This window comes from Poecile atricapillus, chromosome 24 (genome assembly GCF_030490865.1).
Source record: "Poecile atricapillus isolate bPoeAtr1 chromosome 24, bPoeAtr1.hap1, whole genome shotgun sequence".
Classification (NCBI taxonomy): domain Eukaryota; kingdom Metazoa; phylum Chordata; class Aves; order Passeriformes; family Paridae; genus Poecile; species Poecile atricapillus.
This window is the reverse complement of record NC_081272.1, coordinates 6,598,740-6,611,625: the sequence shown is the minus strand read 5'-3', so window position 1 is coordinate 6,611,625 and position 12,886 is coordinate 6,598,740. Positions and strand designations below refer to the sequence as shown.

At 64.9% G+C, this 12,886-nt stretch overlaps 1 protein-coding gene across 1 annotated transcript; it reads left to right on the top strand.

The window, feature by feature from the left end:
* Positions 1-1,298: 1,298 nt before the first annotated feature.
* Positions 1,299-10,491, top strand: CRYBG2 (crystallin beta-gamma domain containing 2). Its single transcript, XM_058856816.1, has 19 exons — positions 1,299-3,143; positions 3,741-3,788; positions 3,865-3,983; positions 4,161-4,314; positions 4,395-4,534; positions 4,611-4,737; positions 5,028-5,063; positions 5,156-5,283; positions 5,472-5,598; positions 5,854-5,996; positions 7,867-7,993; positions 8,082-8,114; positions 8,210-8,322; positions 8,455-8,584; positions 8,857-8,996; positions 9,072-9,195; positions 9,623-9,781; positions 10,102-10,261; positions 10,403-10,491. The coding sequence occupies exons 1-19, from the start codon at positions 1,299-1,301 to the stop codon at positions 10,489-10,491; spliced, it is 3,942 nt and encodes a 1,313-aa protein (XP_058712799.1).
* The last annotated feature ends 2,395 nt before the right edge of the window (positions 10,492-12,886 follow it).

Genomic DNA, 12,886 nt, shown 5'->3' with positions numbered 1-12,886 from the left:
CTATCTGTTCTGGAAAGACCTGCTGGGCCGGGGAGAGCAGGATCTGGAGGGCGCGTGGCGGGCTGGCAGAAGGGGCAGGAGGCTGCCTGTACCCGGCCCTTCCCTGCCTGCCCCCGGCCCCCTGCTCCCCTTGGGGACTGGGGAGCGCTGGATTCATCCCACCTGCCTGTTGTGGGATGAGGTTCTCTGCCGAGGTGTCCCCCAGGGAAAGCAGCCCTGGGACTTGTGCAGGGACGTGTCCTCATTCCCAGATGGGGACTTCCAAATCCCCATCCCTGCCATTGTCCCCACAGCTGGGCGGTGACACCGAGCAGCTCCTAACTGGGAGATACTGGGATGTGGGTGCGCTTTCAGTTCCCTCCCCAGCACCTGCTGTGTCAGCTGCTTCCCAGTCCCAAACTCAGCAGTAAAACCCTTCTGGGGTAGGCCTGTGGCCACAGCACAGGGACACCTGCACCGGCATCCCCCGAGCCGAGGTGGCACGAGTGTCCCTGTCCCCTGCCCTGAGCCCCGGGGCCACAGAGATGCCCTGCAGCACCCTGGGACGTGGAGCCGCGTGCTGGGGACAATCTCAGATCAGGGGGTGAGCACTGGACGATTATTCCAGCTCGTTTCCTCGTGCCAGTGGAGCTGCAGAGGTGGACGGAGCAATCCCACCTTTGCCACACAGCCACGGGGAAGGGTCAAGGGATGATGCTGCTCAGGTCTCCACCTCCTCCTGCGCGCCCCGCGGCTGCCCCAGCCCTGCTCCCGATCCCAGCCAGGCCCTTTCCCCCACGAAGCAGCTTCCCTGTTGTTTTCTGGGCTTGTTTGTTTGCTGCATTTGCTGACTCGGCGCAGCCCTGCTGCCCGCCTGACTCATCCCACGTTTGGGGCACGGCACAGCTCGGGGCACGGCACGCATCCTGCACACTCACCTGAGCCCAGCCAGGCTCACCTGAGCCCCGCCAGGCTCACCTGAGCCCCGCAGCCCACCGCGGTGCTCCCAGCAGCCCTGCTGGACCCGGCATGGCCGGGCAGAGGGACCCCCGGTGTCCCCCGAGTGTGCCAGGATGGATGGCGTCAGCGCCTCCCGTGCTCACGGGATCCTCCCAAAACGTCCCGCAGGATCGGAGGGAGGTCTGTGGGGTTTAAAGGCCTGCTGTGGGGCTGCTCCCCGCGGGGTGGTTGTTCTCAGCTCTGCCAGAGACTCCTTCTCTCCCTGCAGCTCTGCCAGCCCCAGCGTGGCGGCCGCGGGGGCTGAGCCCGGCAGCGCGGGGACTTCCAGGACCGCGGCATTCCCTGCCCGGTGTCCCGGCATGGATCCGCCGTTCCGGCACACCAAGAGCAGGGGTTTCATCTCCAGCGCGGAGCTCAGCATGAAGCAGGGAGCCGCGGGCGCTCCCGAGGGCAGATCCCGCTTCCAGAAGGTCTCGCTGGTGTCGCGGCGCCTGGAGAGCCCCGGGAGCGAGCGGGGCCGGGACGGGAGCCCCTCCCGCGTGTCCCTCCTGCTGCAGGCCTGGGAGAGGGAGATCGTGGAGAAGACGGGCTCCAGCCCGGCCGCCCCGACCCGCCGGGAGCACTCGTCCTCAGTCAGCCTCCTCAAGGACTTCACGGCGCACGGCCCCATCTTCTCGCAGGTTTATTCCCCGGCGCAGGTGCCCCGACGCCAGGACGAGCGGGGGAAGGGGGGGCCCGGCCGTGACGGCTCCCCCATCCCGGGGGCTGCCCCCCGCGAGGTGCACAGGGAGAGCTACGTGCACGGCACCCTCCTGCCCACCCGGCCCGCCGAGCGTCCCGCGGGGGCTCCCGGCGACGCTCCCGGTGCCCCGAGCGCCGCCAAGCCCGGCCGCGTCCCCGCCGTGCCCAGGGCCAGGCAGGTGACGGTGCTGCGGACGGGCAGGGCGGAGGGACGGGGGGCTCCGAACGGGACACACGGCACTGCCGGGACCACCGCGGCCTCGCCACAGCGGGCCCGCCCCGGGCAGGACGGCAGCGGCTCCGCCGCGACCGCAGCGGGCAGGGAGAGCTCCCGGGCCGAGGGATCCCCCGAGGAGAAGGACTCGGCACAAGCCGAAGCCGCGGCGGGGAGCGCAGCTGCGGGAGCCGGGCCCGGGGACCCACAAACCAGTCTGAGCAGCTCCCCGCAGGGTCCCTCGGCTGGTGCCGCTGGCCAGGCTGAGCCGGCTGGCGCAGGGGAGGGAAGCGTGGCGGACGGGGATGGCACCGTTTCAGCCACGCCACCGAGGACTGAGAGCCCCCCGGGAGCCGGCAGCACCCCCGAGAACCCCCCCTCAGAGGTGAGCGATGGTCCAGAGCCTTCATCCGAAACAGCAGCATCGGCAAAGGCTGAGAGTGAGTTGGAGGGGGATGAGACCACGGGAGACGCTCAGAGCACAGCCCAAGAGCCTGAGAGCATCCCAGAGCCCCCCACCGAGCCCCCAGCCCCTGAGCCCCCAGCCGAGAGCCCCCCGGACGCGGCCGAGGAGGACCCCGAGCTGCTGGTGGACATGGAGATTTTCGTGGACACGCTGCGCAACATGGAGCCCTCGGAGATGCGGAAGGCGCCCAAGGCCCCGCGGCAGCCCCGGCCGTCGGCGCTGGGTCGCTGTGCGGCTCTGCCCCCCATCCACGAGGACCGCGTGGCCCCCCGAGCCCCCGTGTCCCTGCCCGAGGCCCTGCGGGAGCTGCTGGAGCGGGGCCCGGCGGGGCGGCCCGAGGAGACCCCCGAGGAAGAGGAGGAGATCGAGAACCCCTACCTGAGCCCCGAGGAGCGGGCGGCGGCGGGGACCCTCCGTGGGATGCCCAGGGACGGCCCTGCCGAGCGGAGTGGGCTCTTCCGAGGGAACGTCCTCAAGGGCATGGCGCTGCTCTCCCACTTTTTGGAGCAGCGGGCAGCTGGAGCTGACGAGGGCAAGCCCTACTCCCGCCTGGACAAGAGTGTGCTCTACAGCCGCTTCGTGTCCCCCAGCGCCGCCCTGCTCGAGCTGCCCGACAGCAACGGGGCCACAGACTTACCCTGCCTCGGGGACCACAATGGGCTGGGCCCTGGTGGCCATTCCGGCCCCGAGATGGCCATGCTGGAAGCCCTGAGTTCAGGCTCTGTCCCTCCTGCCACCGAGGAGCCGGAGAGCGCCGTGACCCTGAGCCTCGACCACGTCCTGGTGAGTGACTCCAGCACTGGGGAATGCTCTCCTTCCCGGGGGGTGTGGGAAGGGCTGGGGGCTGAGCCCTGGGGCCTCCTTCCCTGTTCCAAACACACGGCTCGTGCTCCCTGCCAGAGAGGCCACGGGGTGAAAGTGCAGGTACTGGGACAGGTGATGGGAGGATACTGGGACAGGTGATGGGAGGATACTGGGATAGGTGATGAGAGGATACTGGGATAGGTGATGAGAGGATACTGGGATAGGTGATGGGAAGATACTGGGATAGGTGATGGGAAGATACTGGGATAGGTGATGAGAGGATACTGGGATGGGTGATGGGAGGATACTGGGACGGGTGGATACGAGGTCAAGTGATGGGAGGGTGCCACCACGGCTGCTGGGAAGGTCCCTGGCAGGTGAGAGGAGGGTCGGGGGCAGACGGGAGGCTGATCCCCAGCAGGGCAGGAACGCTCGAGGTGTGGCTGCTCGGGGCGATGGGAGGGCCTGGCAGACGCCAGACGCGAGGCTGCGGCTCCCTCGGGCTGCAGGGAGATGGCTGCAGCAGCCGATGTCGCTGCGTGCTCCTCACCCGCCCGTCCCCTCGGCTCTTCCCAGCAGGAGGATAAGGAGGGCATGGAGAAGATCAACACCAGGCCTGGCAAGGTACAGGGAGGGCGCTGGGGCCGGGCTGGGCAGGGCGCGGTGTGGCAGCCCCTCTCCCCGCATCTCCCCTTCGCAGATGATCCTGTACTCCGGTGCCGGCTTCGCGGGGCACAAACGCGACATCTGGGACGATGTTCCCGACGCCACGTCCTGGGAGCTCTCTCACACCATCTCCATCCGAGTCATCCGGGGCGGGTAGGACACCGAGGGAGGGCTGGGACTCGTTCCGGGGATGTGGCCAGGTCGCATCCCGGGTTCCAGGAGCCACCGTCCTGCCGGCGCTAATTACCGCGGCGGTGGCAGCGCGCTAATTACCCCGGGGGCAGCGCAGGGCCACGGGTAAGGCTGGATTTCCCCTCGCCCTGCATCCAGGTGGGTGATGTACGAGAAGCCGAGGTTCCGAGGGCGCAAATGCGTCCTGGCCGAGGGGGACGTGGAGATCGACAACCCCTGGACGGCGTACGGGGCGAGCGGGGAGCGCGGGGGCCGCCCCTTCCTCATCGGCTCCTTCAAGAGGGTGGTGAGGGTGAGTGCGAGACCCCCCCGGAGCCTCCCCGAGCCCTCCAAGCAGAGGGGCCGGAGCTCGGAACGCCGCTGTTCCCCCAGGATTACCGCACCCCCGAGATCAGCCTCTTCGCGGAGGAGAACGGCGAAGGAGCCCGGCTGAGGTTCAGCGGCTCGGCCGAGGACACCCGAGAGCGGGGACAGGCGCTCGCTGCCGCCTCCATCATCGTCCACTCGGGCCTGTGAGCGGCTGGGGGCTGCCAGGAGGGCTCCAGGGCAGATGGGAGCAGGGTGTGATGCCTTCCCCTCCTTCCCCAGGTGGCTGCTTTACTCCAAGCCGTTCTTTGATGATGATCCCTACGTCCTGGAGCCGGGCGGGTACCCCAATTTAAAGGCTTGGGGAGCAAAGGACCCGTCCATCTGCTCCTTGCATCCCATCAGGCTGGTGAGTGCTGGCTCCTGGGGGTGGTTTCAGGGGTGCTGGGGCTGTATCCAGGTGTGAGTGAGTTCTGGCAGCTCCTGGTTGCCATCAGTGAGATCACGGTGTGGGAAACAGGCCAAGAGTGGCTTTGGAAAGTGCTCCTGTGGCTTAGGGGTGAGACAAAGCTCCAAAAGAGCTTCTTGAATGAAAATGACCCAAAAACCAGCTCAGGCTTTATTAAAGGATGGCAGCAGGTGTCCCTGCAATGTCCCCTCCTGCCACCACACCCTCACTGGGGCTCCTTCTCCTTCCAGGGCTGCCCCGTCGTGGAGAGACCTGGAGAGCCACAGGTGAGCTCTGGGGCAGCTCCCAGGAATCACGGGCTGGGATGGCTGTGGGACCATCCTCACCCCACCTTTCTCACCTTTCTCACCCGTCCCAGGTGCTGATCTATGAGGCTGCAGCTTTCCAGGGCCGCAGCTTCACCGTCAGCAGAGACATCTACGACCTGAAGAGCCTGGCTGAGCCAGCGCTGCCCACCGTGGGCTCCCTGCGTGTCCTGGGTGGCTGGTGAGTGGCACGGGGAGGGCAGGGCTGGCATCCCGGCCGGAGCAGCCTGGGAAGGTGATGCTCACCCCTGGGAAGGGCTGTGGGATGGCTGTGGGTCACCTGGGAGAGAGGCTGTGCATGGTGTCCCCGTGGGCCAGCACGTGGAAATCCTCTGGGGTCCTCACTGCCCGTGTCTGCCTGTGCCACAGCTGGGTTGGCTACGAGAAGGAAGGCTTCCGTGGCCACCAGTACCTGCTGGAGGAAGGGGAGTACCAGGACTGGAGGCAGTGGGGCGGCTACAGCAGGGAGCTGGTGTCCCTACGGCTGATCCGGACGGTGAGGGCAGGGACGGGAATCTCTTGGGAATGGGTTTGGTGTGGGCAGAGAGAGCTGGGCACCCCCAAAGGGAGCCTTCCCTGCCTGTGCCAGGCAGCTGAGATCCCCCAAACCTGTCCGAGCAAAGGCTTGGCAGCTGCTCCCACCCTCCCCGGGGTGCTTGAGGCCAGGCAGGAGCCCGGCTGTGCGTGTGTCCCACCCACAGCCCCTGCCCCTGACAGCCCCTGGGGCTTGGGGGGCTCCTTGTCCCCGCAGGACTTCTCTGACCCGGCCCTGGTCCTGTTTGAGGCCATGGACTTCGAGGAGGGAGCGAGCGTGGAGCTGAGCGAGGCGATCCCCGACACGCGGCTGGCCGGCTACGGCAGCGTCACCCAGTCCATCCACGTGCTGAGCGGAGTGTGAGTGTGAGTGTGAGTGTGGAGTGTGAGTGTGAGTGTGGGGTGTGTGAGTGTGAGTGTGGGGTGTGAGTGTGAGTGTGAGTGTAAGGTGAGTGTGAGTGTGAGTGTGAGTGTGGAGTGAGTGTGGGGTGAGTGTGAGTGTGGGGTGAGTGTGAGTGTGGGGTGTGTGAGTGTGAGTGTGAGTGTGAGTGTGGGGTGAGTGTGAGTGTGTGAGTGTGAGTGTGGGGTGTGTGAGTGTGAGTGTGGGGTGTGAGTGTGAGTGTGGGGTGTGAGTGTGAGTGTGAGTGTGGAGTGTGAGTGTGAGTGTGGGGTGAGTGTGGGGTGAGTGTGAGTGTGGGGTGTGAGTGTGAGTGTGAGTGTGAGTGTGAGTGTGGGGTGAGTGTGAGTGTGAGTGTGAGTGTGAGTGTGGGGTGTGAGTGTGGGGTGTATGTGAGCATGGGGTGTGAGTGTGAGTGTGAGTGTGGGGTGAGTGTGAGTGTGAGTGTGGAGTGTGAGTGTGTGAGTGTGAGTGTGGGGTGAGTGTGAGTGTGAGTGTGAGTGTGGGGTGAGTGTGAGTGTGGGGTGTGAGTGTGTGAGTGTGAGTGTGGGGTGAGTGTGAGTGTGAGTGTGGGTGTGAGTGTGGGGTGAGTGTGAGTGTGGAGTGTGAGTGTGTGAGTGTGAGTGTGGGGTGAGTGTGAGTGTGAGTGTGAGTGTGGGGTGAGTGTGAGTGTGGGGTGTGAGTGTGTGAGTGTGAGTGTGGGGTGAGTGTGAGTGTGAGTGTGGAGTGAGTGTGAGTGTGGAGTGTGAGTGTGGAGTGTGAGTGTGGAGTGAGTGTGAGTGTGGAGTGTGAGTGTGAGTGTGGAGTGAGTGTGAGTGTGGGGTGAGTGTGGGGTGAGTGTGAGTGTGAGTGTGAGTGTGAGTGTGAGTGTGAGCGTGGGGTGAGTGTGAGTGTGAGTGTGGGGTGAGTGTGGGGTGAGTGTGGGGTGTGAGTGTGAGTGTGAGTGTGAGTGTGAGTGTGAGTGTGGGGTGAGTGTGAGTGTGGGGTGAGTGTGAGTGTGGAGTGTAGGTGTGAGTGTGAGTGTGGGGTGAGTGTGAGTGTGGGGTGAGTGTGAGTGTGAGTGTGGAGTGAGTGTGAGTGTGGGGTGAGTGTGGGGTGTGAGTGTGGGGTGTGAGTGTGAGTGTGAGTGTGTGTGAGTGTGAGTGTGAGTGTGAGTGTGAGTGTGAGTGTGGAGTGAGTGTGAGTGTGGAGTGTGAGTGTGAGTGAGTGTGGGGTGTGAGTGAATGTGGGGTGTGTGTGAGTGTGGGGTGTGAGTGTGAGTGTGAGTGTGAGTGTGGGGTGTGAGTGTGTGAGTGTGTGAGTGTGAGTGTGAGTGTGGGGTGTGAGTGTGGAGTGAGTGTGAGTGTGGGGTGAGTGTGAGTGTGAGTGTGAGTGTGAGTGTGGAGTGAGTGTGAGTGTGAGTGTGAGTGTGGGGTGTGAGTGTGGAGTGAGTGTGAGTGTGGGGTGTGAGTGTGAGTGTGAGTGTGGGGTGAGTGTGAGTGTGAGTGTGGGGTGTGAGTGTGAGTGTGAGTGTGAGTGTGGGGTGAGTGTGAGTGTGGGGTGAGTGTGAGTGTGGGGTGAGTGTGAGTGTGGGGTGTGAGTGTGGAGTGAGTGTGAGTGTGGGGTGAGTGTGTGTGTGAGTGTGAGTGTGAGTGTGGGGTGAGTGTGAGTGTGGAGTGAGTGTGAGTGTGAGTGTGAGTGTGAGTGTGAGTGTGTCAGTGTGAGTGTGAGTGTGAGTGTGTCAGTGTGAGTGTGAGTGTGAGTGTGAAGTGAGTGTGAGTGTGAGTGTGAGCGTGGGGATGGAGCAGGGGGCCCCGGGGAGGGAATGAGGCAGCTCTCACCTCCTCCCCACAGCTGGGTGGCCTACGAGAGCCCCAACTACTCCGGCGAGCAGTACATCCTGGAGAAGGGGGTGTACCGCAACTGCGAGGACTGGGGGGCCACCGACTGCCACATCGCCTCGGCACAGCCCATCCTGCAGGTGAGGGGACACCCCCTCCTCGTGGGACCCCCAGGGCTGGTGGGGGTCACGGCCAGACACCCACCAGCTCCTCTCTGTTTGCTTCCAGGTCAGGGAACACAACCTCCACTTCGTCTCCAAGGTCAGGGGTGCTGGATGGGGAGGGGGATGCAGCCCCCTGTGGGGTGGAGGTGATGCTTTGCCCCCTCACCGAGCCCCTCTGCTCCCCCTCCCCAGATCCTGCTTTTCTCAGAGCCCGACTTCTCGGGGGATCAGGTTGCCTTTGAGGAGGACCAGGAGGCCCTGCCCGAAGCCTTCATCCCACGCTCCTGCAGAGTCCGTGGGGGCAGGTAGGGTGTCCCGGGCAGGATGGGGACAGGACAGCACCCTGGGCAGCCCCAGAGGGTGGGCGGGATGGGGGTGCTGTGGGTCACAGGAGGGATGGATGGCTCTGTCAGCCTGGGAATGCTCCTCCCCACCAGCTGGATCCTGTTCGACGGGCAGGACTTTGCGGGGGAGCAGCACGTGCTGTCCGAGGGCGAGTACCCCACGCTCGGTGCCATGGGCTGCCTCTGCTCCACCGCCATCCGCTCCCTGAAGAAAGTTCCACTGGTGAACTCCCCTTCCCCTTCCCCTTCCCCTTCCCCTTCCCCTTCCCCTTCCCCTTCCCCTTCCCCTTCCCCTTCCCCTTCCCCTTCCCCTTCCCCTTCCCCTTCCCCTTCCCCTTCCCCTTCCCCTTCCCCTTCCCCTTCCCCTTCCCCTTCCCCTTCCCCTTTCCCTTCCCCTTCCCCTTCCCTTCTCCCCCAGAATGTTTTTCCCCTCTCACAGGAGTTCTGCTCCTCCCTGGAGCTCTCACTCCTCTCCCCTGCCCTCTCCCATCCCAGTTTTTCTCGGAGCCCTCCATCTTCCTGCACGGGCTGGAGTGTTTCGAGGGGAAGGAGATCGAGCTGAACTCCGAGGTGCGGAGTCTCCAGGCCGAGGGTTTCAACAACCACGTGCTGTCGGTGCGGGTCAAGGGAGGGATGTAAGTGAGCCCTGGTCCCCCGGTGGCCGGAGGGTGTCCCCTGCCCGCCCGGGGTGACCCGTCCTGTCCCCACAGCTGGGTGCTGTGCGAGCACGGGGACTTCCGAGGGCGGCAGTGGCTGCTGGACTGCACTGAAATCACCAACTGGCTGACCTACAGCGGGCTCCAGCACGTGGGGTCCCTCTACCCCATCCGCCAGGTCAGCGTCACCTGGCTTGAGGTGATCCCCAAAACCCCAAACCAGGCGTGGAGATGGAGCTGGCAGCCCTCTCGGGGTGGGCTGGGGGAGCTGGAGAGCAGCAGCCTGCAGCTGACAGCTCTGACACGGGGAAGGTGATGCTGTCACCCCGCATTCCTGTCCCCCACCCTGGGAGTGGCTGCCTTTGTGGTGAAACGCTCCCTGTGGGCAGCTGCCTCGTAAAACCCAGCGTGGTGAGCCGTGCCCGTGCCAGCTACCAGGGACAGGTCACGGTCACATCGCCCTGGGGACACCTGGGCATCTCCTGGGGGGAGAACAATGGGGACAACCCCAAGATTCTCCCTCCCTTCCCAAAGCCCCAGCCAGGTGAGGTCCTGGAGGTGCAGGCAGGTTTTGGGGTGCAAACGCCAGGTTCCTCTCGTTGCAGAGACGGATTTATTTCCGCATCAGGAGCAGGGAGCTGGAGCTCTTCCTCTCGGTCCCTGACGATGTGGAGGACATGAAGGCGGGGCGGGTGGTGGTCTCCAGCCTGAGCGAGCAGAGCAGCTCCGTCTGGTACTACGAGGATGGGCTGATCAAAAACCAGGTCAGAGCTCAGCTGTGACAGCCAGCGCCACCGAGGGGACCAGGGCAGCCTCTGGCAGGACTCCTCCCCACCCCACAGCCATCTCCCAGGCTTTGTAACAGCTTTTCCCAGGCTCTGATCCCAGCCTGGTCCCCAGAGATCTGGTGATTCTCCTCCCTGAATCTCCCCTGCAGATGTGAGGCCATCTCCGGATTCCCTGCAGAGTTTTTGTCACCCTCATCACCCCCACCTCTCACTGAGGGGTCTCCCTGCTCATCCCACATCCCACCACGGAAGCAGCTGAGCTTGCAGGGAAATCCCTCCCTCTGTGTCCCTTGCAGGTGGCCCCCAGCATGAGCCTGCAGGTCATCGGGCCGGCCGGGAAGGGCGCGAAGGCCGTGCTGTGGTCCGAGACACGGATGCCGCGTCAGACCTGGAGCGTGGATTCTCGGGGACGGATCCACAGCCAGATGTTCGAGGACATGATCCTTGATGTCAAGGGTGAGGCCTCAGCCCTGCACAGAGGCTGCTTTGCCAGGGATGCCCAAAAGTGGGGTGTTTGGCCATGGCATGGGGCACCCACCCCTTCAGCACCGTCAGGAGCGGGGTTTGCCCTCCCCAAACCTTTCCCTCGCTCTGCAGGCGGCCAAAGCTACGACCGGGACCACGCCATCGTTTGGGACATGGCTGATGAAAGAGCCACGCAGATCTGGGACATCCAGGTGCTGTGAGGGGCGGAGGTGCCATGGGGCAGGATGGGGACACCCTGCCAGCGTCCCCACACTGGGGCAGGAGACCCCAGACCCCACCCACGCTGCACCCCAAGCGCCTCTGTGCCCCAGCTGCTGGTGTGAAGGATGAGCATCAACCTCTCCATCACGGGGGGACCACCCCACCTCCCTCCCGAGGAGGCCTGAACATGGTCCACAAAGGATCCCACTGGCACAATCAGTGTGGGACCCTCTGGAGAGCAGCTGGGTGTTTCCTCCCCTTGAACTGTATTTATGTACGTGTGTAAGATACAGCCCTGCTCGACTGGGCCAGCTCTGCCTGGGTGGTTGCTGTCCTTGTCCTTGTCCTTGTCCTTGTCCTGCCTGGCAGTGCCCCCCACCCCGATCCTGGTGCCAGGATGGGATCCCAGTGCCCTCCACGGGCACGGGCAGCTCCATGGCCACGCAGTTGGAGGTGGGAGCTCCATGGCCACGCAGTTGGAGGTGGGAGCTCCATGGCCAAGCCGTGGTGCCCTGGCAGCACCGGGGGCTGCGGGACCCCAACAGCTGCAGCCCAGGGGACCCCTGTGGTCTTGGGGTCCACATAAGGGACTTAGAGGTTAAGATCAGCTCGGCAGGAAGGGGCGCTGAAGGAAGTGAAAGCCGCTCAATGTTGCAGAGCCCCCAGCAGGGCCCAGCTCCGCTCCGCGCCGCGAACTCGCCCGACAGGAAACACCGGGCCCTTCTCATGGGTTTATATTAACTCCGCCGGGCTGTGATTGGCTGAGGGCGGGAGCTGGCGGCGCCGGATTGGCGGAGAGTAGCACCCCCTGCTGCGGGATTGGCCAGGACTGCGCGCGGGGGTCCCGCCCGAACCCGCGGAGCGCTCGGAGACACTCGGGAATAATCGGGGGCACTCGGGAATAATCGGGGACACTCGGGAATAATCGGGGACACTCGGAGACACCCGGAGATACTGGGGGACACTCGGGGATACTGGGGGTAATTGGGGGGACACTCGGGGATACTTGGGGATAGTCGGGGGGGGACACTCGAGGACACTGGAGGATACTGGGGGACACTAGAGGACACTCGGGGATATTCGGGGATACTCGGGGACAGTGGGGGACACTCGGGGGGATACTCGGGATAATTGGGGGTACACTCGGGGATACTTGGGGATAGTCGGGGACACTCGGGGGGACACTCGGAGGACGCTCGGAATAATCGGGGTTACTCGGGGATATTGAGGGGGACACTCGGGGACAATCGGGATAATCGGGGAGACACTCGGGGACACTCAGGAGGACACTCGGGGACAATCGGGATAATCGGGGGGATACTCGGGGATATTCGGGGGGACACTCGGGGACACTCAGGAGGACACTCGAGGGACATTCTGGGGACACTCGGGGGTCCCGACCCTGCTCCCCCCAGTCTGGCCTGGCCCCACCCGGCCCCTCCATCCCCGCGGGTTGAACCCCCGGGTACGTGCCCGGTGCTGCTCCCCCCAGGCCCCGTCAGCCCCGGTACGGACGGGAGAAGGCGGAGCCGAGCCCTTGGTCCGGGCACCAGCGCGTTTATTGCTCCCCGGGCCGGCGGGAGAGGCGGGCGGAGGGCGGCAGGAACGGGAGCGGTGCCGGGGATCCCATCCTGGGCAGGGCTCCGGGGGGCTCCGGGGGCGGGGGGCGAGCCGGGAGCCCCAGCTCAGCGCAGGGGCAGCAGGAGCGCTGCCAGCACCGCCAGGGCCACGGAGAGGAGCGGGGGGCTGGCGCAGGGTGGGCTCAGGCTGGTGCTGCCGGTGGTGTTGCTCGGGACAGCATCTTTCGGAGGAGACGCCGCATCGCTCCCCTGGCCGAGGGACTGGGAAAGAAAACGAGCGTCAGACATCCCTCCCGACAGCAGCAGGGCGGTGAAAGCCCTGAGACCCCTCACGGGATGGTCCCGGGGGAAAAAGGAGCTGCGGCACTGCCGTGGTCCAGCCCAGGCAGGACAAACAGCCTCCAGCCCCCTGGCAGGTTCCCCTGCACACTCGGACTCAGCTCTGGGCTTGTCCCCATGCAGGGAGGGAACTGAGCTCTCCCCGGAATCCAAACCCTGCTCCTCACCAGGGGTTTGGAGAAATCAGGGGGGAAGTGGAAGCCAGGGAGGGGTCTCTGCTGCTGTGAGGAAGTGGTGAGAAGGTGACAGGACACGGCAGTGCGGCAGGAGAGGAGGAGGAGTGCGGGAAACACCCGTGCTGGAAGCGAGGGGCAGGGGAAGGAGGGACCCCCGAGCCCGGGGTGCTGCAAACAGGGAGGGTGCAGTGGGTGTGGGAGATGCTGCACAGCCAGGGTGGGGATTTCAGGGCAGTTCCTTTCCCTCTCTAACGCTGCCCTGGCTGCTGGAAAAGCGATGCCGTTTCCCATTGCGAAAC

Coding starts and splice junctions, on each gene's coding strand:
- CRYBG2 (XM_058856816.1), top strand. CDS start 1,299: ATGGATCCGCCGTTCCGGCACACCAAGAGCAGGGGTTTCATCTCCAGC. Junction 3,984..4,160: donor ATCCGAGTCATCCGGGGCGG/GTAGGACACCGA, acceptor CCCTGCATCCAG/GTGGGTGATGTACGAGAAGC. Junction 8,323..8,454: donor TGCAGAGTCCGTGGGGGCAG/GTAGGGTGTCCC, acceptor CCTCCCCACCAG/CTGGATCCTGTTCGACGGGC.